Consider the following 21,627-nt stretch of genomic DNA (forward strand, 5'->3'; position numbering starts at 1 on the left):
TCTATTTTTATATGATGATTTATTCAAGTAGGAATCTCATTGAGCTTCAGTCATTCGTTGCTATGAAATCAACTTCTCTCACTGAACAAAATATCTATCCTAACTGTATGAAATCTTCTAGATTCAAACTTATCTTATATTTTTCTTTGGACTTTTCAGTTTGAAACAGGATAGATTGTCAACCGTATTTTATTCTCCTAAAGGTGTGTATACAGACATTGTTTAATAGATAATAAATTATGTTTCACTTATTATGATGATTTATTCAAGTAGGAATCTCATTGAGCATCAGTCATTCGTTGCTATGAAATCAACTTCTCTCACTGAAGAAAATATCTATCCTAACTGTATGAATTCTCCTAGATTTAAACTAATATTTTTGTTATCCGTTTTTACTTTTCAGTTGGAAACAGAATTGATTGTCAACTGTCTTTGATTCTCCTAAAGGTGTGTATTAAATTCTTGTTCCATAGACAATAAGTTGTATTTAAGCTCTTTTCATTTATTATGATGATTTATTCAAGTAGGAATCTCATTGAGCTTCAGTCATTCGTTGCTATGAAATCAACTTCTCTCTCTGAACAAATTTGCTTTAGTTTTAAACAGCAACGTTTAATAACAAACTAAACTTATCACATCTTATTTTTATATATTTCAGAAAACGGAAAGGACGTGGACTCAGCACAGGAAACCACTTCTATGTTGAAATTAGTAGAATAAAAATTCGTTTTATAAAAATTTGTACTCTTGCTTTAATATCTGCGAAACTGTTTTCTAAACTTGTCATAATGATAATCATCCGTTGCGCGCTTAACGCCATTTGGGTTCGTTTGATGCTGCGCCGATTTGTTGTTGCCATCTTTTTCCTCACGCTTGCGTCTCCTTTGCTCGTTGTTGTCCTCGATGTTAACTGGAATTGAGGAAAGATCTATTTAGTAACAAGCAGTTGGTGAATAGGAAAAGGCTTACAGCGATTGTGTTGCATGAAATTGACTGCCATGTTGGTGGGCACAAACTGCGAGGGTCCATCCTTTTTGTTCTTGGCATCCTGCAGCAGCTTTTGCTTGGCATCCTCCGTAGCCTCGATGTTGTGAATCTTGGCGTGAATGCCCAGATCCACTTCGGGTATGCCATTTAGCATTTGATTCGACAACATTTCTTCGGATCTGTGCGATGAGGACTGACGCAAGTGGTCGGGCAGCGCGTACAGTGCCGCATCCTCGGGTGTAAGATATTTATGGGCATCGCTATCATCATTCTCGTTTTCATCTGCAGCGCCGCCTTTGCGCTTTTGCAGTTCCTGCTCGATATATTTCATCATTTCCTCGTCTTCGTCACGTTTATTGGTTTCGGCCGAGAATTGCGTACCGATGCCCACATCATAGGCATCATCGGCTTCCTTCATTTTGCCGGATTTCATTTGTTGCATGTTGACCAGTCCGCCAATTTTCACATTGAACGGATCCTTGATGGCCAGCTCTTCCTCCGGCGCCACTTTCTTGCCGAGCGCCAGGCCTACTAAGCTGACGCCATTGGGACGCTGTCGTAAGCGTTGTCGCTCCTTGATTTCGTCGAGGGTGAGCCTGTTTGAAAAATAGTTTGATTAAATGTGTTAATACATAAATACTTTATATACGTACTGCTCCTCCTTGTCGCCTTCATCTGAATTTTTGCGCTGGCGCAGATTTTTGCGGGACGACTTCTTAAAAACCACTTTGGTAGGCTCCTCCGCATCCTCCTTGTCCTGTTTGTTGTCTGTTTGCATATTATTAAGCAGCACAAATCGTATTTTGTTAAAAGTAATGTGCAATTTTTGTTTACGATTCTCGATTACAGCAATATCGATATTATATCGCAGTGCTGCAAATATATCGATAGTTAGAGTTGCACCGGCGTTGGCGTTGCCTGCTAGACAAAATCGATTTTTCTTGTGTTTGCAAACTGCACATTTGGCGGAGCAGCTGCGCCGTTCCAAACGCTGATGCATACGAAAAAGTAAACGTTTAAACCAGCAAAGATAGCTACCTAGCGACAAGGAGCCGCTCAATATGTACAACGGCATTGGCCTGACGACGCCGCGTGGCTCCGGCACAAATGGACATGTGCAGCGCAATTGGGCATTTGTGCGACCGGGCAAAAAGGACAAGGACTACCGTGCCGAAGATGATACCAAAAAGCTGGACGCACAGCTCAATCGGCCGCCAAACAAGGAGATACTTGATCACGATCGCAAGCGCAAGATCGAGGTGAAGTGCATTGAATTCGAAGAAATACTCGAGAAGCAAGGGTAAGTCAAATAATATGTCGCATTTCAAATGGGGCTGCCATATCCAGTCAATTGGCAGCTGCCTCCTGCATGTAATGCAATATTGGCGTTATATAACACCGGTCGCCAACACTGTGCGCATTCGGGCCATGCATTCCTCTCCAACGTGCTAATATTTACATTCGCTCCCCGCTGCTTGCTGCTCTTATGTTTACATTCGGCGCCTGGTAGCTGCCAGAGAGCGCGCGCTCAGCAGCGGTGGCAGCGGTGGCCGCAGCAGCAACCCACCACCAACCCTGCTGCAAGAGCACCGCCCGCCTGCCCAGTACCAGCCAGCCCAACCACCCCCTACTCAACTTTTGTGTCACACATAAGCGCTTCGGCCTAAAGCTGAGCGCGTGTCGTGCTTTCTTTCGTGACACGAAAAATACTTGATAAATCAAAACTGGCACGTTCCCGATGTTGCACAGAAGTTCGAAAAGTATTGGACACAAAATGCGTTAAAATAAAAAAGATTTGCGGGTAGATCAAGCTTTTAAACCCTTGCTGACATATATGAGATGTTGGGCCTATACAAAAACCCCAACTTTTCACGCGTTCATCTCTACCCTTCCGCTACTTCCGTTGGCCTCCGACAGACAACGACGCAGCCTGAGCCTGGCCTGCGCTGGTCTGGTGGTGGAAAACTGCATTTCAGTTGTAGAGATTGTTTCAATAGAGCACATCCGCGTTCCACAATAAAGCGGACAACTTTCTGAGTGGTCAAAAGTTTCTAATTGTTTATGCATAAACATTAAAAAAAAAAAAATAAAAAAGGAGGCCTTAAAATGCAAAAAACATATAATATCTAAGCAGTGAAATTTATAAATCTTTAAGTTTTACTCAAGTCTAAAAGGTATTTTTAGCAAATATTCCTGACTAAACAATTTAGTTGCTGGATTTTGTTTTATTTTTCTAATTGTTATTCTTTTTTTTGTTTTCTGACCCAATAACAGACGCACGCCGGAGGAGATCAAGTCGCACGTGGACACGTATCGCCAGAAATTAATGGGCCAAGGCAAAACCGATTTGGCCAAGGATGAATTTGGACGCGTAGCGTAAGTAGCTGCATTTACATTTAGTCGTAGCTAAATATAGTTAGTCGGAATTATGTAATTTAAATCAAAAATTGAGCGCCTGGACAAATCAATAAACGCCTGAACTAAAAACACGCCTGCTCGTGTCGCGTGTCCAAATCAAATCTCAGCCAGCTGTTAAACTGGCCACCACACCACATGCGCCGCCGGCTGCGCACAGCGAGAGAAGCCACCCAACCACCCACCCAACCACCTTTGGTCCAGGCGCCAATCAAAACACGCGGAGTTGTAGAGAAATATCTGCCGCAAGGATGCCATTTTCAGCACAGTCACATCAAGTCTTCCAACGCCAACGTTTGGCACACGCGCTCAGGAAATTAATTATTTTAAATAAAAATAATAAATTCAACTAGAAATAAAACAAAAAAACAAAACATAGAAATAGGAAAAGTTTAAGTTGCCCTGGCAACAGCGACGGCGACGAGGACAACATGAACGCGGCCGCCAGGATTGTGAAGGCAGTGGAAAATGTTGCCGCAGCGCTGGAAAAATCAATAGCTGACACAGAAAACGCATGAAAAGAACTGAAAAGAAAAAGGAACAGTTGAAAATGCGGCGATTGGGGAAAATGCAATCAATATGCCAACGCACGAGCAGCCCTTCAAGTGTGCAGCTGGACGCACTAATCCCAAGAAATAAAAAGAAAAACCCAGCCATGCTCGGCCTCTATACTAGCTGGTGGTGGCTACCAGCTCATCCTAATCACAGCCGATTAGCTTCGTCGTCGTCGTCGTCGTCGTCGTATTCTAGTGGTTGCTGTTGTTGTGGAAATTGATAGCAAGTGTGTAAAATGGAGCATTAAGCTCCTGAGCGTAATGTGAGCGCCACACTTGATCCAACAAACCGAAAGCAACAAATCACTAAATAAGTCTTCCAAACGTAGCTTGTAATTCGCAATTAGTTTTAGTCGTTTCATGGAGTCGGCAGCGAGCGCAATTCGTTTGCTTCAACGGAGTATTTCGAACTATAAATTATAGTAAATATCAAGTATATAAAACAACAAAGTCTTCCAATTAACGATGAAAGTTGTAAATGAATGAAAAATAATTAACAATTTAAGGCAAATGTAGCCAAAGTGTAATTCTACATAAAAGCTAATCCAACGTCTTCCAAGCGGTTAAATTAAGTACATAAAAAAGTTTATTTTTATATAAAATATATTAAAAAAATATATATAACAAATTTAAAAGATTCCAAAGTCTTCCGGGAACGAATAATAGTTAAAAAATTATTAAACAATCGTGTCTATAAACAAAAAAGTAAAAAAAATAATAGAAATTCAAAACATCTATGAAGGTTTATGTCTTTTATGAGAAAAACCAAATCAACAACATAAAAATATTAATTTAAATAAAAACTTGTATAAATCCAAAACCACAATAAATATATATATATTTATAATCCACTGTCTTCCTGATAAATTTTTGGAAAATGAAAACAATGACTTATATTAAATGAATATATTTAAACTAAATTATTTAAACATTCAAAACCATTTTCTTGGCAAAATCGTGAAAAAAAACATTACAATAAATATTGTTATTAATTATTAAATTAAATTAATATAATACAATCCAATGTCTTCCTGATCAAACGTTGAAAAAATCAATTGGAATATACAAAAATATAAAAAAAATATAAATAACTATAAATAACTATATAAAGATTAAGTATAATCCGCTGTCTTCCTGAACAAACTGTGGACAAAACTATTTAATACATAAAAAACAAACGTATAGAAAGTTCTATTATAAAACGAAATACTCCAGTCTTAACTCTGGAAAAACATAAATATATATAAAAGTTACAAAATCGGGAATCCACAAATATTAAATATTCCCCGTCTTCCTTAACAAATTGTGGAAAAACTTTATTTTTATACATAAAAACTATATTTAATACATTTTTACAATAATAAAAATTAAAGAAAAAATTTATAAAATTGTGAAGATAAAACCGGAAAAAAATATAAACAAGTAAAATAGTGAGAAAAAAATAAAGCAATTTAAATTTATAAAAATATTTAACCAAAACTGGAAATAACTTAAATAAAACAAATATTTCTTGTATAATTGAATATTCACATGAAAATAAGTTACAAAAAATTATAAAAAACTATATTCAAAACCGAAAACATCCACTTGCCCAAACAACCCCCAATAAAACAAAAAGAGCAAGAGACGAACTCTCCACGCGAAATGCTCTCCTCGGAAATCTACACAAACACAACGACTGCAACAGCAGCAGCAGCGGCAACTGCGACGGCGACGGCTGTGGCAACGGCCAGCAGCAGCACGATGAATGCGTTCAGCGGCACGTTGCAGGTCGTGCGGACGAAGAAGCGACGCAAGCGCCGCAAACGCGCAGGACACGCAACCGGCTGTGGGAAGAGCAACGGCAACGACAACGGCAGCAGCAGCAGCAACCCCGCCAAGGCCATTGTCGGTTGTGTGGCTGCGACAGCGTCGACTGTTAGCGGTGGCCGGAAACGCAAGGCACAATATTTCCAGCACGACAATCGCGAGTATATAGCCAAATACGAGAGTTTCCACTTCACGGCACAGGCCACAACGGCGGCGGCACTCAATTATGCCGCCGTGGCCAAGAAGTTCAAGCCGGTTTTGGCAAGCGGCGCCAAGAAGAACAGGCGCACAGCAATGTCGAGGAAGCCGCCTAACGACTGCGCCTGCGTTTGCCAAAATACGCAAATGACGCAATGCCCGCAGGAAGTGCGAACAGCTGTTGCCAGTCAACGGGCAGGGGAAAGCAGAAAGTCAGACAGGACACGCAATCTGAAGGGCCAGGCGCTGCCGGCACTGCTCGAGCTGCTCAAGCATTCGTCGAGCACATGGCTCGAAACGCTGCTGCTCGGCGCCGGCAAAGCGGCGGCGGCAAGGTAAATGCCACCTCAAGTGTCCCGTGTCTACATACATAAGTTACCCGGCTATTTTATCCACGTCTTCATCCTTGCCCATAACTAAAAACCCTTTTTCTTTTGCTTGCAGCGTGCGTGAAACCCATCAAATCGCTGAGGCACAGCAGCAAAAGAACGCCAAGTTGCGCGAGGCCTTCAACATATCCGAGTACTTTGTGGAGGGCAGCAGCTTTGATAGCGATCGCAAATCCAAGGAGGATCTAGCCAAGAGTGTGGCGCTCCAAAAGGAACTGGACGCGCAGCGCGAGAGCCTCGCAGCGGCTGCGGCTGCGGCGGCGGCGACAGCAGCAGGTGGCAAAGACAAGGAGACGGGCAAACGATATGCGCTCCTGCGCACGCCCTCGCCGGAGGCAGCTGTCGGCGCTGGCAAAACGGATGCACTGTTGGCCAACCAAAGCGGCGATGAGCGTGTGCACGTGTCCAAGTCGGACAAAAAGAAGAAAAAGAAGCGCGCCAGGGAGAGGTTAGCCCATATATGCTATATAAATGAAACCAAAACCAACTGACTTTCTTTTGGCCTTCCAGTTCGGCGAGTCCTGAGCGTCGCAAGGACAAGAAGAAGAAGTCCAAGAAGCACAAGAAAGAGAGGTAAGAGCTCGCAAGTAGCCCAAGCACCGAGTCCTAACCCACTTGTAGCTCTCTGTGTTTCTAACTAGTTTCCTTATTTCGAAAAAAAAAAAAGAAATCTTTTGCTAAATCATGAATTTTATGTTCCATTGTAAAACTATTTGGTTTTGATTTAGTATCTTCTAAACATTCTATTGTTGTACGTGTTAGTCAAATGCAAATTTGCCGAAAACGAACGAAACCTTTTTTGTAATTTAACAAAAACAACTGCTTAATACGTTTTGTGTTTTTCGTCTCTACTCCTTCTTTTACATTGCATTTGAAAACTTGATACCAAACAAAAGGGACTCATATGAGAAAGAAAGTAAAAAGAAGCGAAAAGTTATGTACAAATGAAATTTGCATACACATATTATTATCTAGTTTATAAAATGAGCTTAACTATATATACATATATATAAAAACCAAACAATATTATATAAAACACAGCGAAATGAAATGCATTTCTAATGTGTGTTCCCAAAAGGAAAAAGAAAAAAAGAAAAGTATTATAATATACTTTGATAATCATATTTGGCTGACAGCATCGTTTTATTTTCTTATTAAGTGTAGGGTTCTATGGGCTCTATCCTCTTTTTTTTTAAAATACTATTCTACACTAATCTCTAAGCCCACACACACACACGCACAACCACTCCCACACACACACACACAAATACACATTTCGCTTTCCACATTCACATTGATCTTGTCCAGCTTTTGGTAAGTAAAATTCGTTAATTATATCTAATTGTATTGTGTTACAAAATTGTGCGGTCTTTAATGTCACATCATATCCTTACACACACACACACACACACACACAACATGACAAGCATAAAGTTTAAGAAAAGTCTCGTTGTTAAGGAACCAAACTGTGTTTTGCAACAATTAAATGCGAATTACTTTCTCATCTTTCTTTCTATTATTATTATTAACCTACTTACTATTATTAAGACAATGCATTTTTGAGCAGTTTTCGATGAAGGTAAAGCACTAAACCACAAGTTAATCAACCTCTTTAAACAAAACAAAACAAAACACTTCTTAATGTTGCTGCCAGGCTCCATTTGGGACGCGTCCACCAAAAAAAAAAACACTAGCTGAAACTGTTTAGCCTCAGTTTTGGGCACCAATTTACATGGCCACTAATCCCAAACTCAAACCATTCTATTTGCAGTAAGTCGAAAAAGAAGAAGTCCCGCAAGCGCAAATACAGCGGCAGCGATAGCAACGATAGCGACAAGGATAGCGAGGATGAGCCCGATAGCAGCGATGCCGAGCGTGAGTTGAAGAGCGCGCGCAAGAAAGCCAAAAAGGAGAAGGTAAACAAAAAGTCAAAATGAAAAAAAAAACTGAATGAGAGAAATGTTCGGGGAAGTAAAGTCCATAAAACCAGTAATTGCCCGAGGAGTGCATGTGCTGAGAGCTATTCATAAAGTCTCATGATTAAAACCTTTTAATGAATTCTAATTCTAATCAATCTTAAACTCTTCACATACTAACTATATCATATAATATATATAATAATTTTCTCTATTGTATAAAATCATCTGATGAAACTTGTTTCCAATACAAATTATGTCTAAATGAATATAATTGTTTCTCTCTCTCTCGATATACATATATATATATATATATAATGCCTATATACATAATATGATGATGATGATAACTCGATTGACTTTATCGTTTTTCGTTGTTTCAATTGTTCACCAAATATTTAACATACGCCATTTCTTCTCTTGCTTATTTACTTCTTTTTTCCACCAAAAAAAACATTTACTAATCAAAAACAAAAAAAATTAACCAAGTACTGAACTTTAAGACCTGCATATAAAATATTACCAACCGCATAAATAATAATTAGTAAAAATCCAAAAAGAAAAACGAAAAAAAAAAAATAATGACAAAAAAAAATCACCCCACAAATATTGTAAAAGGTAAAAACGGCTTCAAACGCATAACACAAACTAGTTTTATAAATTGTTTATTTATTTAGAAATTTGTTTAGTTTGAATTTAATTATTTCGTATAGCTAGAAAATAAATTTAAAATAGAGCTCTGCACAATGCTAATTTATAAGTTTGCCTATAAATTAATTTTGTGCATAGTTTTAACTTATTTTCCTTTTTCAATTATTGCGTAAACTTTTCAGTTCTATGTAGAAAAAAAAAACCAAATCAAATCAAATTAAATTTACAAGTAATTTCAAGAAACGAAAAAGAAAATTTATATTTTGTTTATAAAAACCCTTGGCGCTTCATTGATATAGGATAGCTTTCAAAGGCTCTCTTGTAGTTTTGTAAGTACTTTCATTTGTCTGTTTTCTTTAACATATATTATACATATATATATAGCATATATAGAATTGCGTGAACCGACTAATTGCTACTGCAATCCAAAATAAGTTCAATCTCTTATCTATCCAATGCAAAATATGTTTTTTCAGCCCGAACACACAGCTAATAATAAAAATAATTCCATCGAGCCCAAGGCGAGCTTTCATATGAGATATACGTACATATATATCATGCCATGATCATCAACTGAATGAAAACTGTGTTTTTATAAATACATATACTATATCAATAATTATCTACAATTGCTAACAGTTAGACTTTGTTGCCGTTAGCTGTTCCTCTTGTTAATAACTCTCACTCTTTTATTATGCAGAAAAAACGCGACAAAAAGCTCAAGAAGAGCCAACGCGCACGTGCCAGCTCCACGGACTCGGCACGTTCCAAGTAAGTTATCATCTAATATCTTTATCAATATGCTAAATAACACGAACATTTTCACAGCTCTCCGGCGCCCAAGGATAAAAAGTCGGGCAAATCTCGGGCGGCTGTTGTGGATAATGGCACGACTCCGGAGAATCCGTTTCGCAGTCGTTCGCCCGAGCGACGCAAGGACAACAAGTCGCGTCGCAATGACTCCTCGACGGAGAAACGGGAGCGCAGCGCTAGTCGCCGTCACAAATCCAAGGAACGAACGACACGAACACCGCCACGCCGAGAGACTGAAAGGCAACGCTCCAAAGAACGAGAGCGTTCCAAGCCGAGATTAGGCTCGAAGGAGCGCAAGCGTTCCAAGGAGAGGCGCAACGAGCGGAAAAGATCAAAGGATCGGCAACGGTCGCGCGGCAAAGAGCGTTCCAAAGAGCGCCAAAAGTCCAAGGACAGAGCCAGATCGAAGGAGCGACAAAAGTCCAAGGACAGAGCCAGATCGAAGGAGCGACTGAAGTCAAAGGAACGCCAAAGATCAAAGGAGCGTCCAAAGGAGAAGCAGCGCTCGAAAGAGAGACTGCGCTCGAAAGAGAGACAGCGCTCCAAAGAGAGACTCCGCTCCAAAGAGAGATTGCGCTCCAAAGAGAGACTGCGCTCCAAAGAGAGACTGCGCTCGAAAGAGAGACTCCGCTCCAAAGAGAGGCAGCGTTCTAAGGAGAGACCTCGCTCGAACGAGAGACTACGATCCAAGGAGAGATTGCGCTCCAAGGAAAGGCAGAGATCAAAGGAGAGAGTGCGCTCCAGGGAGAGGCAGAAAGAACGCTCCAAGGAGCGGCAGAGATCAAAGGTGAAGGAACGCTCCAAAGAGCGACAGCGTTCAAAGGAGAGAGTACGCTCCAAGGAGCGGCAGCACTCTAAAGATAGACAGCGTTCCAAGGAGCGACAACGCTCAAAGGAGCGACAACGCTCGAAGGACAGACAGCGCTCCAAAGAGCGACAAAAGTCGAAGGAGCGACCACGTCAAGGCGAGGCAGCCAAGGAGCGCGGCCAAAGACGCGAGCGTAGCAAAGAGCGTCGTCGTGAACGTCGCTCGGCTACCCAAACGACGAAACGCGGCGAGGAGCGTAAATTGGGTCGCCATTCGCGCTCCCGTTCCCGCTCGCATAAAAAGCTGCGCACGCCCTCGCCGGCAATCGTTAGACAGCGCACACGCTCGCCGGAGCTGGTGGTGCCGCCCAAGAAAACGACAGTTGCAGCGGCGCCCGCTTTCAATCCCTTCAAGGCGGCCGAGGACACGGTCAACGATATATTGGGCACCAAGTCGGTGATGGTGGCGCTCGAGCAGACAAAACGCAAGCGTGCCGCATCCAGTTCGAGCTCCTCCTCGGACAGCTCCAGTAGCAGCTCCTCGCACAGCGAGCCGGGCACGCCCACGCCCCGCAAGCAGCGGCGGCGCAGCCAAACACCGCCGGAGCAGCTAAAGCGTGAGCCAAGCAGCCCGAAGCGAGAGCGTGCCAAGAGCAGCCACGTGAAGCGCGAACGCTCGGGCACGCCCGCAAGGCCCAGGCCGTCGAAAAAGGAGAAGGAGAGGGAGAAGGAGAGGGAGAAAGAGAAGGACAAGGGCAACACGCCGAGTCCAAGACCGAGCAAACGGCGCTCGGGCAGCTCCAATTCATCGGAGCTGCATTATTCGCCAGCCGAGCACAATCCCGAGCGCTATCAGGACATTGTCCAGGACAAGAAACGGCAGCAGTCCAAGTGCCGGGACACCAAGCCAGCGCCTGTGGTGCGTCTGCGCGCCCAAAGCGACGACGGCGGCAGCGAGCCGGAGACGAGTTCTGCGGCAACAGCACTCGACGATTATCAGCAGAGCAAGCGGGAGCGCGAGGAGCTGCAGGAGCTGCGCATGCTCGAGCAGCTAAAGTCCGGCATTGCGGCGAAGGCAAAGCAGAAAATCCGTACGATGGAGAAGAACGGAGATGCAGCCAAGGATGCGGAGGGCGGCAGCGAAGTAAGTGGCGAATCTATGCTGGTGCTGGCCACCAAACGTAATTCGCTGAGTGAATTTCTTGTTGCTAACAATGTAACCGCTTTAATTAACCCACTGACAACGGCGACAACAACAACAATAACAACTACAACAACAACTACGACAGCAACAACAACAACAACAACGCCGCCGCCTGTAGCAGCTGGACCGGCGCTCGTCGAGCAGCCGCTGGCCGCAGCCGAGCCGGACAAAAGGGACACAAATACGCCGCCCATTTGCAAGGCGCCCCAAGTGGCTGCAAATGGTGGCGCAGCAGTCCCAGCGACAACAACAACTGCAACAACAACAACTGCAACAACAACAGCAACAACAACAGCAGCAACAACATTTAACCCAACAACAACAATAGCCAAATTTAACCATAGACCACAAACGAAGCGCGTCTTTCACAATCGCACGCTGAATAACAATCCCAACAGTAGACACAATACTAACAATAACAATAATCATGCATGTGGTCCTGGTGGTGGTGGTCCTGGTGGTGGTGGTGGTCATCTTCCGCCTGGTGCTGTTCCTCATACTAATCACAACAATCCGAACAATGCGCTGCCCTTTCTGGCCGGCACGCCCGGCACCTACAATCGCACAACGAATCGCCTCAATCATGGCCCCCTGCTGACCGCCACCCATTATAATATCTGCAAGAATCAGCATAACAACAATGGGCTGCAGCCGCTGCTCAGCCGGCGGGATCAGCAGCAGCAGCAGCAGCATCATCTGACGCGTAGTCTAAGCATGTACAATCCAAATCTCTATGGGCATGGTTCGCAGCATGCGCTGCTGGCAGCCGCTGCCGCCGCCGCCGCCGCCGCTGCCGGTGGCCATCATGTGCATCATCATCATCATCATGGCCGGCATGCGGCGGGTCTGTTGTCATTGGGTGGTGGCGGCGGCGGTGGCGTTGGTGGTGGTGCTGGCGGTGCCGGAGCTGCGGCCGCTGCTGCCGCAGCAGCGGGCCTGGCGCTGCTCGGCACACATCCGTCGCAGCATGGCCGGGGCTTCAATGCGGCTGCAGCGGCCGCAGCGGTGGCCGCCAATAGTATTAGCTATCATCATCATCATCATCAGCAACAGAAACCGAAAATTGTTATAAAACCGTTCAAAATTCACGATCCACAGCCCTTAGTTGCGGCCCTGGCGGACAGCACACTGGTCGATGCCATCGTTTCCAAGGTATCGACGGCAACGGTCGCCGCAGCGGAGAGCGCCGCGCGACGCAGCCGCAGCCGTTCGCGGCGCAGCGATCACAGCCGCAGCAAACGGCGCACGAGCAACAGTCGGCATCGCCAACGCTCCAGCAGCCGGTCCAGATCGTAAGTTCAAGCGGGCCACAAAATTGGAGAACCTAAAACTAATCTATATATATATTTTGTTGCAGTCGGTATAGCTCGTCGAGCAGTCGCAGCGGCTCGTGCAGCTCGAGATCGCGCTCCGGCTCGCATTCGTCGCGCTCCAGTTGCTCGTCGCGCAGCAGCTCCGGCAGCTCCTCGAGCAGCGGCTCTGGCACATCACAATCCGGCTCACGTTCACCCTCCATACCGCGACGCCGCGGCTCGCCCAGCTTCTTGGACAGACGCCGCATAACTAGGTAGTCCCAACTGACCAAAATCGGAGCAGAACTTTAACCTTTTTCTTCGCGTTCTTATTTTCCTTTACGAAAAACCTTGCAGAGTGGATTTATTATTATATATTTTTTATAATTTGCAAGGAATATATCTCCGATTCCATAAAGTATAAATCGATATATGTTCCTCTTTCTGTTTCTATTCCAACTAATCTGATTCATTTCGACTGCCCGACTCTGCAAGGTTTATATTCAACTTTGATTTGATTGACTATAATCTATTTACTTTATTTAATTAATTTATTAATTTAATTTTTGTAGCCGTCGCTCGCCCCGCAGCACCAGACGTTAGCAGGTTATCCGCTTGAGTTGCATATTCATTTCCAAATGCCCGAAAATTCTGTAGAGCACCTGATTTACGATTTATTTGATTAACTAATTTTCCTTTCTTACAGCTCAGACTCAGGAATTATCATTTAATTTAATTTTCTACACGAATTCGCTTTTCACATGCAATATTATTTTTGTTCTGTATTTGTATACTCATGATAAAAACTATATAATTTTTTTCGATCGAATTAGTCGAAGCAAACGTCTTTTGTTTGTATGCACAATAAATTATGTCCAATGCCAAGTTTTATATATTTTTTCTATTTTTTTTCAAAAAGGATTTAGTTTATGATTTCTGTTGATTGCAATTTTTCAGTTTGGTAAGTTTTGATTATATCTTTATTTTAAGTTTCTGTCGAAAACATTTTTCGCCATCTAATCTTCCCTATATTGTTGTTTGCAGCGCGCGCAAGCGGCCGATACCCTATCATCACCACAAGGCGTCCGGGGAGGGCATCAACAACGGCGATGGCGCCGATCATGTGGACAACGATGCCTCCAGCTGCTGCTCCAGCTGCTTCAGCCGCGCCAGCTCGCCCTGCACACCCATCGCCGGCACTCCGATGCACAATAGTCGAAGTCCGTCGGCGATAGCCTTTTGAGTGTTAACAGATTCGCTGCGCAAAATGTGCGGCGAACTGTAAGTGAGCCGGAAACCCCCCAAAACACACCTACTCTAAGTAAACCCAACTAGTCAGATATATATATATATATGTAGTCGCAATATGCAAAACTAAACTCGATACTTAAGCTAATTGTTGTGCATAGAGAGGACTCTTTTTTTAGACACATTCCCTTCGAGACTAAGTTGTAAAGTTTGATTTAGGCCATTTCTTTGAATTTATTAGCTAATTGACACAATACTCGAATATACTTGGATTACTCGCTAGTTGTAAGTTGCGTTTTTAAATAAATATTATTATTATTTGTTGCCATTTCAAATGAATACATTTCAATTGTACATTGGATAAAAACAATTAAGGTATTTCAAATTTACAAGCGATTAGGCGACCCTCGCGCTCTTAGTTCCCTCTAATCTTAAGTGTACTGTACACATACTATTTTTTCAATCTACTTAAATAGCTAAAGCAATTATTGTGCCCGGTTCGAAACCTTTGAGACGCAGATAAAGCGTTTAAAAAAAGAGTCCAGCGTAATCTTCGCTGAGCGTGTTAAAATGCATATACATAGATATAGATGGCAAAACAAAACTGTTCCATGGAATGCTTTGTCTATGTGGACCTGGCAGCTGCTTGCTTTTCCTGGAAGCGGCGACGCTTCTGTGCCATATATACGACCCAGATAAAGGAAATGATGCCCGTGCTCAATGTACGGAACATGGGCGGCACATAGGATATATTCAGATAGACAAGCAGCGAGAGGTACTGCCAGTTGGCGCGCAACACGGGCCAGTAGAGCTTCTTCAGGGTTTCAACTGCTGTGCTGTGCGACTTGCCCTGGCGGAGAAAAGAATGAAAGATTGAAACAGTTTCCGCCACATGAATCAAGAGACTCACCTCGAATATCGAGAGGAAATACAGCGAAAGCAGCTGATAAAACGGTGCATAAGCTAGGCGCTCCGACAGGAACAGAAAGAACTTCCTAAAGCGCAGATCATGGCTGAACAAACGCTCCACAGTTTGATAGAAATAATGCGGAACAGTGCCTCCGAAAATGAGGCCAAACAGACCATACGCAAAGACGCTGTGCTGGTTCAGTTTCTTGGCGCCCGCCAGCCGCTGGGAGGTGACATTCGCCGAGGTGGCCAGGAAGCAGCTGCCGGGGGGAATTTAGTCAAATTGAATTGCTGATAAGTGAAGCTAACCACAATATACTTACGCTGTTAAGGATTTCGTGCGCACTGGATGATTGAAAAGCTGCTCCAAATAGCTGCCAAAGAGCGAGTACAGCGGCTTAGAAATTGCCATGTTGCAGCTGTTGGGTATAAAGTGTAATTAAAAGTTAAGCTTGCTGCATATTTCAGATGTGGGTTAAAGTGCAAAGTACGGCAATTAAAATTGATAACATCATACGACCATAAGGTGTTGACCATCTGAACTACTAACCGTTTGGTAGCAGCGGTGTTTAAAGACTGAGCAACTTTACCTGTAGTTGTTGCTTTGGGCAGGCCATTCGCTTGTAGCCCTGCTGCCAGTGTTGCCAAATGATTATATGTGATAATATTTTTGTCAAACGGTCGCACTGTTTTTTTTAATAAAAACTATTGTCTTAAATAGGCAACACTGTCAATCACAATAATTTCTACTGCGTTCATTGGAATTTCATAGAATTTTTTGGAAATAAATTTTATTTGCACTTCAAAGATGGAGTTTCCACCATGTCCGCCGACACTGAAGTCCATACAACATTTTCTGAAGTTGGCACAGGAGCATGATTCGCGTGACGTTGTCATAGCCTACTGGGCAAGACTCTAGTAAGTAAACGACGACGTCTTATATTCCAAAGAAAAATCGAAATAACAATGTTTTGTTTAATTAATTATAAAGTGCACTGCAAGTTGGCTTAAAGGCATCTACACAGAGCGCCGAAGAGACTAAACTGCTGCTAGGTAAGCGCATATTGAGATTACGTGCATAAACATATATTCTTCAGAACTATGACTCATCCATTGTTTGCGTTTGTTTTGATGCGGCGCACAGCTATTATGGATTGGTTGGAGCAAATGAAGAAGCAGCATGCCGACAACGAGGCCCTGACCAACGACATTGCCGCTCAGGCACATATCGAGAACTATGCTCTAAAGCTGTTTCTCTATGCCGACAAGCAGGATCGCGAGGAGAACTTTGGCAAGTAAGTGCAAGTTCACACATTAAGTTATCCTACATCTCAAACCCTTGCTGTTTTTTGCAGAAACGTCGTCAAGGCGTATTATTCCAGCGGTGTGCTCTATGACATATTGCTTACCTTTGGTGAGCTGAGTGAGGAGGCGCTGCACAATCGCAAGTACGCCAAGTACAAGGCCGCCTACATACACAATTGCCTGAAGAATGGCGAAACACCAATACCTGGTCCCTTTCCCGACGACGAATCTTCGGAGCTGGCCGGCGATAATCTACCTGGAGGCAGCAATGATGGCGCTTCTAACGTGACACCGACCGATGATCCAGCTGCTGAATCCAAGTCCGATAATGTGGAGCCCATAACGCCATCTTCGCCCCCAGTTCCGCAAGTAACACCACCCACAGCCGAGGAGGTGCTGCAAAATCCAAGCAAATTGCCGAGTCCACCAGTGGATGAGGAGAAGCCCGGTGGTTTTGAGCCATATGTGCCCACAGCGCAGCCCAACGCGGCCATTTACACGCCCATTGTCCCAGTTGCCGGCGTCCAGATAACAGCAGAACAAATGATTACCGCACAAAAGTATTGCAAATATGCGGGCAGCTCGCTCAACTATGATGATGTGAAGAGCGCCGTTGAGTATCTGCAGAAGGCACTGAAGCTGCTAAGCACAGGCTCTGAATAAATACGCAAATAAGACACGAACCACACACAGTTGAACACAGTTAAGGCTTAGAGCACGCGCATATTTAATAATCTCGACTATTTGCTGGCAATTTTGCAAACGCAAGCTGCTTATTAAACAACACAAACCAACGACTGATGTTGAATAATTGTTGAAACATTATGTATGAATATGAGTTATTCAAAAATTTATTAAAATTGTTGCTAAAATGTCATAGGCATTGATGGCTGCGACAACTACAACATGAGTGCCGTGTATTTTAAGGGATTTATGTATGTTTTTGAATTATTCTGGTCTTTGTCTTTATTGCTATATACTATCAACTCGTTTATTAATTTATAACTTGAACACTTTTCGCAATTAATTTATGTGTATTTAATTTATAAATATATTGTACGAGTATGTATTCTCATATTTTGGCACCAAAGTGAAAAAACAAAACACTCCAATTTTAATTTCGTTTACTCTATAAAAATTTCATTTAATTTATAACTAGAAATGAGTGTTATTTCGTTATGTATTTATATATATATATATATATTGTATTTAGGGGCGCCAATTGAGCTCGCGATATTCAACTAATTGTGCTAAAACAAAGCTGTTTACAGGTGCGACTATGAGCTGAATTTATGATTCGACTAAATATGACCGATAAATGATCTCGTACTCTCTCCGGCAGCATCTATTCCTGTTTGAGGCCATTCGCCTGCGGTGGATTGACCGCCGCCAGTTCGGCTGCCTCCTTGCGGCTGGTCTGATACCAGACAACCAGTCGGCCGCCCAGCATGAACGTGAACACCAGCGCGGGTCCGGAGCGCTCGAACGGATCGCTGACCATCCAATGCTGATAGATGCCCAACAGCATGAGCAGCAGCAGCAGCACATTCGCCACATTCTTGATTTTGTCTGCAATTGTGAAAGATCTTTGGATTATCTAAATAATCATCTCAATTCGATTTTTGTACTTACGATAGGGTATTAGGGCCATGGCCAGCCCGCATACGATTTCCAATATGCCAACGGTTCGTCTATACCATTTCGAGGGTATTTTTACGCCGAACAGCGCCGTCAACGGAAATACCTTGGCATATTTCACATACTCTGTGCGCTGCAATGGAAAAGTCAACCAAAATTCAATTTTAATTAATTAATTAAAATATTTCGACAATTGGCTAAATAGTACACAAAACTAGGATTCAGTTCAGCTTGATAATTGTCTGCTAACTTATTCACCGAGCCAAGTATATTCCATTGAGACGCGCCCTGTGATAGGCAGGGCAATATGTTTATTTATAAATAAATATAAAAAAGAGAACCAAACGTGTTTGTCATACACACTCACATTTTGTTTGCCATTTGCCAAGTGCCTTTAATGCGCGATGCTGTAATTATAAAAATGTTTCGGCATTGCAACAGCGCTCGGCTATATACATTGTACATATTTATTTTCAGATCAAATACCTTACCAAAAAGCCAAGAAAACACCAATAGACAAATTCATTTAATTATATTGCTTTATATAGCAAAAATAACGGGGCATTGTTTATAGCCAAAATAATTGTATACAGAACTGTTAATTGCTTATAAATATATATCTATATATAATTTCTTTATGAGCTTGGCTCAGTTGCTTGAGCTCCAATGTTAGAAATCGCGCACCAACAATGTTTATTTGAGCGACGCGACGCCGGATAATTTCATGTGAAAACAAACATAAATTACAAAACAAAATGTTCGCCTACGCAATTTCAGATTTGCCATTTCCAACAATTACACTTTTTCTTTATCATAGAATATATGTACATATATTATATATAAACAATCTGTAGTCCAGAGTGCGCTCTGCATAGTTTCCGTCATTAAAAAAAAAAAAGAAATACTCATGCAAAGTGTTTGGATAAAAAAAACTTATTTGCGTGCTCATATGTATGTATATATGTATATACATATTTATATGTATGTGTGTATGTATGTGTGTATATTCCTGAAGATCATTGCGTGCTCAAAAGTATTTGTGAAGGCCAATGCCTGGCATTGACGAGGTCGAGTTCAATGGTGCAACTAATTGTATATGTATATTAGTCATATTTATAAGAATTTCCGTACATGTGATTTGCGAAAATAGTTTTAAGTTTATGTTCCGTTTTCAATATAGTTCGAAGCTTAAAGAATAATATTGATATTATATATCCCCACACGAGCCGGGCATTCGAACTGAATATTATTAGTATAAAATATAGTTCAGCACTCTAAATAATTACTAAAAGAAAAACCGATGACCCACTTATATAAGAGCGCCAACTGGCAGGATAACAATGTGAAATTGTATTTTCTTTTGGAATGGTGGTTGTTTTTTTTTGTTTTTGCTCTCGCGGCGAAAAATCGATGAGAGCGATGCCGCTCCCGAAATGCCGACGCAAGCCGTTATATATTTCTTTATTCTCTCCTTATTCGCCTCTCTGCTAAAGACTAACTCTAAGACCTTCAATAATTGTCTAACACTCTTTTCTTAGTTATCCAACAATGCTTAACAGCTTGCCATCGATAGGCGGTGCTGTAAACAAACTAAGTGTATCGATTTTTCACTCACCAGATCCTTGTACAGATCCTTGCTGATGTGCGGCGTCAGCTTGAGCGTGCCCACAAATATGAAGAACAGGCCCAACAATATGGATAGACTCCTCAGCACAATCGTATTTGAGGCTGGCATTTTGTGTCAATAGTCCTTGTTTTCCACCTGGTCTCCAAGGGCGAATCGATTGATTTTCCACTTTACGTTTTTGAGCTGCTATTCCAAATATTTATTATAATTTGTTTGTTTTGTTTATTCGATTGCTGGCAATCTTGAGCACATAATTTGTACAAATACTATTTGAAATATGTATAATTCACAAATGGCAGCAATTTGGGGCGCGCTTCTCTGCTCAGAGCGAGGGGGACCCAGGCGGCTGGGAGGGGGGGCGTAGCCAGTTGGGACTGGGACTCACAAAGCATACATCACCCTATAATACACCGGTCGCTAATTTTAGCGCACGTCGCAGCTTTTTGTTTTTTTTTTTTGTTTTTGTTCGTGAACGCAAAAGTACGAAAAACAACGAACAAAACAAAAATTATACAAAATTTTGAATGTTTGTGCTAAAACACTTTGTGGTATGTATAATTTTATGAAAATTTCTGTTGCCTTCCCGGTCGGTCTGCCCGTTTTTCGCTTCTATATATGCCCGCACAGACGCGTTCGAAATGAGACTGAGACTCTGACTGTGGCTGAAAAACAAAACGAACCGTCGACGCAGTTGCAAAGTTTCTTTCAGCAGCATCCGAGTGCCAGAAAATCAATAGGCGCTCTCGTAAATGCTGCCGAGATCAGGTGAGAGGGAGAGAGAGAGATAGAGAGAGAGAGAGAGAGCGGAAAATAGGTTGTTATGTTGGGCACTCTGCAAAAAAAGCGCCCTCAGACCAAAACCTCTGAGACGAACAGAAAGAGTGAGAGAGAGAGGTGACAGCTGGGTTGAGTTTTGGGGTGGCGGCCATTTGAAGTTGGTGTAATTAAGGCCAAAGACCCCGAGCATCAACCCTTATGGAGCAATGACAACAGGGCTGCAAAAACACCTTCGACATTCACATAAGTTTTGAACTTAAATAAAGTGAAGACTGTCAAAAGTGCAGTTAAGTTCAAGATTTCTTAAAATGAAGGAACTGAAGCCAGAAATGTTTGAATACAAGACTCATTCTAAAACATTTTATTTTTATTTATTTTTTTTATTCCAATATAATAAACATTTCAAGGTTAAACAAAATCAAAATAAATGATATTCAAAATTGATTATATTTTTTTAAGGCACAAGACCATTTGTATGATAATATATGTATGTATGCGAATAATGTTGTGTTGAGATTAAATGTTTTGGTTTGTAAGTTAATATTATTGTTATTACATTTAAGTCTCATTTTGGTTTTCGTCATTTAATTTCAACAAAATTTTTGGCTCACAAAATGCATTTAATATCAAATATTTATCTGTTGTAATCAATTTCTGCCAGTTGGCCGTGTTAGCTACACTTTCAGCATGTTTTTTAATAAACTGAACTGAATTGAATTGAAGATCTTCCACATTATAAAGATCGGCTAACTTTAACGTGATGGCAGCAGTTTCAATGGAAAGATTGTCGCTTAAGTATTTCATGCACATTGCTTTTAGACTGTCCAGACCGTACTTCTCAGCAGCTGCCAGCAGGCCCTCAGCCAAGTCTGCCAAGTTAGGTGCTTCGCCCGTGTATATAAAGCGCAGCAATTCAATGAGAACATCCTGGTCGAAGTCGCTAATCGTAACACAATTCCCGAAACTCTCCTCCATTGGATGCTTAAACATGGCCGCAAAGACTTCGCTGCGTGCTGCGAACATTGAATTGTTTGGCAACAGATTTCATTTCGATATACCTGTTATCTTTACCTGTTAGGATGGCCTTG

The 21,627-nt window shown here is 42.3% G+C and overlaps 6 protein-coding genes and 3 non-coding genes across 11 annotated transcripts; 6 read left to right on the forward strand and 3 right to left on the reverse strand.

Annotated features, from left to right (window-relative positions):
- LOC135430870 (small nucleolar RNA Me28S-Am2634) lies at positions 1 to 95 on the forward strand. Its single transcript, XR_010436689.1, has one exon. It is a non-coding gene; the product is annotated as a small nucleolar RNA Me28S-Am2634 (small nucleolar RNA).
- Positions 96 to 238: 143 nt separating this feature from the next.
- On the forward strand, positions 239 to 337 carry LOC135430871 (small nucleolar RNA Me28S-Am2634). The gene has a single exon (XR_010436690.1). It is a non-coding gene; the product is annotated as a small nucleolar RNA Me28S-Am2634 (small nucleolar RNA).
- A 159-nt stretch (positions 338 to 496) lies between these two features.
- Positions 497 to 591, forward strand: LOC135430872 (small nucleolar RNA Me28S-Am2634). The gene has a single exon (XR_010436691.1). It is a non-coding gene; the product is annotated as a small nucleolar RNA Me28S-Am2634 (small nucleolar RNA).
- A 132-nt stretch (positions 592 to 723) lies between these two features.
- LOC135430814 (splicing factor C9orf78) lies at positions 724 to 1,824 on the reverse strand. The gene is made up of 3 exons (XM_064685614.1): positions 1,641 to 1,824; positions 970 to 1,583; positions 724 to 910 (listed from the first exon to the last, which is right to left on the reverse strand). Exons 1-3 carry the CDS (start codon positions 1,763 to 1,765, stop codon positions 753 to 755), a joined length of 897 nt encoding a protein of 298 aa, XP_064541684.1. The 5' UTR covers positions 1,766 to 1,824; the 3' UTR covers positions 724 to 752.
- A 96-nt stretch (positions 1,825 to 1,920) lies between these two features.
- LOC135430812 (serine/arginine repetitive matrix protein 2-like) lies at positions 1,921 to 14,618 on the forward strand. Its single transcript, XM_064685612.1, is given in 11 exon segments — positions 1,921 to 2,287; positions 3,262 to 3,363; positions 6,408 to 6,800; positions 6,863 to 6,925; positions 8,124 to 8,268; positions 9,620 to 9,690; positions 9,748 to 11,989; positions 11,991 to 12,068; positions 12,071 to 13,035; positions 13,101 to 13,310; positions 14,080 to 14,618. Coding segments are annotated over 11 exon segments (4,707 nt in total). The 5' UTR covers positions 1,921 to 2,048; the 3' UTR covers positions 14,279 to 14,618.
- Positions 5,396 to 6,317, forward strand: LOC135430815 (uncharacterized). Its single transcript, XM_064685616.1, has one exon. The coding sequence runs from the start codon at positions 5,601 to 5,603 to the stop codon at positions 6,300 to 6,302; it is 702 nt and encodes a 233-aa protein (XP_064541686.1). The 5' UTR covers positions 5,396 to 5,600; the 3' UTR covers positions 6,303 to 6,317.
- Positions 14,574 to 15,827, reverse strand: LOC135430816 (peroxisomal membrane protein 2). 2 transcript variants are annotated; one of them, XM_064685618.1, is made up of 4 exons: positions 15,783 to 15,827; positions 15,516 to 15,611; positions 15,194 to 15,452; positions 14,574 to 15,133 (listed from the first exon to the last, which is right to left on the reverse strand). In XM_064685618.1, exons 2-4 carry the CDS (start codon positions 15,602 to 15,604, stop codon positions 14,909 to 14,911), a joined length of 573 nt encoding a protein of 190 aa, XP_064541688.1. In that variant the 5' UTR covers positions 15,605 to 15,611; positions 15,783 to 15,827; the 3' UTR covers positions 14,574 to 14,908. The 2 variants fall into 2 exon arrangements, with proteins under 2 accessions (XP_064541688.1, XP_064541687.1); XM_064685617.1 differs by having other exon boundaries at positions 15,743 to 15,811.
- Positions 15,828 to 15,899: 72 nt separating this feature from the next.
- Vta1 (vesicle trafficking 1) lies at positions 15,900 to 17,407 on the forward strand. Its single transcript, XM_064685613.1, has 4 exons — positions 15,900 to 16,110; positions 16,184 to 16,245; positions 16,337 to 16,487; positions 16,548 to 17,407. The coding sequence occupies exons 1-4, from the start codon at positions 16,001 to 16,003 to the stop codon at positions 17,158 to 17,160; spliced, it is 936 nt and encodes a 311-aa protein (XP_064541683.1). The 5' UTR covers positions 15,900 to 16,000; the 3' UTR covers positions 17,161 to 17,407.
- A 197-nt stretch (positions 17,408 to 17,604) lies between these two features.
- Positions 17,605 to 20,373, reverse strand: LOC135430817 (novel acetylcholine receptor chaperone). 2 transcript variants are annotated; one of them, XM_064685619.1, is made up of 3 exons: positions 19,751 to 20,373; positions 18,130 to 18,268; positions 17,605 to 18,066 (listed from the first exon to the last, which is right to left on the reverse strand). In XM_064685619.1, the coding sequence occupies exons 1-3, from the start codon at positions 19,868 to 19,870 to the stop codon at positions 17,843 to 17,845; spliced, it is 483 nt and encodes a 160-aa protein (XP_064541689.1). In that variant the 5' UTR covers positions 19,871 to 20,373; the 3' UTR covers positions 17,605 to 17,842. The 2 variants fall into 2 exon arrangements, with proteins under 2 accessions (XP_064541689.1, XP_064541690.1); XM_064685620.1 differs by lacking the exon at positions 19,751 to 20,373 and adding an exon at positions 19,445 to 19,468.
- Between the last annotated feature and the right edge of the window lie 1,254 nt (positions 20,374 to 21,627).

Source organism: Drosophila montana, unplaced genomic scaffold (genome assembly GCF_035044405.1).
Source record: "Drosophila montana isolate Dmon_TW-CO22-7 unplaced genomic scaffold, ASM3504440v1 contig_3083_1, whole genome shotgun sequence".
In the NCBI taxonomy this organism is placed as follows: domain Eukaryota; kingdom Metazoa; phylum Arthropoda; class Insecta; order Diptera; family Drosophilidae; genus Drosophila; species Drosophila montana.

Bases quoted from the DNA above. Each gene is read 5' to 3' on its own strand.
- LOC135430814 (XM_064685614.1), bottom strand. From the start codon at position 1,765: ATGCAAACAGACAACAAACAGGACAAGGAGGATGCGGAGGAGCCTACC. The intron at 1,584-1,640 runs GTACGTATATAA...TTTTTCAAACAG, and splicing joins GAAGGCGACAAGGAGGAGCA to GCTCACCCTCGACGAAATCA. The intron at 911-969 runs GTAAGCCTTTTC...CCTCAATTCCAG, and splicing joins TTTCATGCAACACAATCGCT to TTAACATCGAGGACAACAAC.
- LOC135430815 (XM_064685616.1), top strand. From the start codon at position 5,601: ATGCTCTCCTCGGAAATCTACACAAACACAACGACTGCAACAGCAGCA.
- LOC135430816 (XM_064685618.1), bottom strand. From the start codon at position 15,604: ATGGCAATTTCTAAGCCGCTGTACTCGCTCTTTGGCAGCTATTTGGAG. The intron at 15,453-15,515 runs GTAAGTATATTG...TCCCCCCGGCAG, and splicing joins CGCACGAAATCCTTAACAGC to CTGCTTCCTGGCCACCTCGG. The intron at 15,134-15,193 runs GTGAGTCTCTTG...TTTCTCCGCCAG, and splicing joins ATTTCCTCTCGATATTCGAG to GGCAAGTCGCACAGCACAGC.
- Vta1 (XM_064685613.1), top strand. From the start codon at position 16,001: ATGGAGTTTCCACCATGTCCGCCGACACTGAAGTCCATACAACATTTT. The intron at 16,246-16,336 runs GTAAGCGCATAT...TGCGGCGCACAG, and splicing joins AGAGACTAAACTGCTGCTAG to CTATTATGGATTGGTTGGAG. The intron at 16,488-16,547 runs GTAAGTGCAAGT...TGTTTTTTGCAG, and splicing joins CGCGAGGAGAACTTTGGCAA to AAACGTCGTCAAGGCGTATT.
- LOC135430817 (XM_064685619.1), bottom strand. From the start codon at position 19,870: ATGCCAGCCTCAAATACGATTGTGCTGAGGAGTCTATCCATATTGTTG. The intron at 18,269-19,750 runs GTGAGTGAAAAA...TTTCCATTGCAG, and splicing joins AGGATCTGTACAAGGATCTG to CGCACAGAGTATGTGAAATA. The intron at 18,067-18,129 runs GTAAGTACAAAA...TCACAATTGCAG, and splicing joins CATGGCCCTAATACCCTATC to ACAAAATCAAGAATGTGGCG.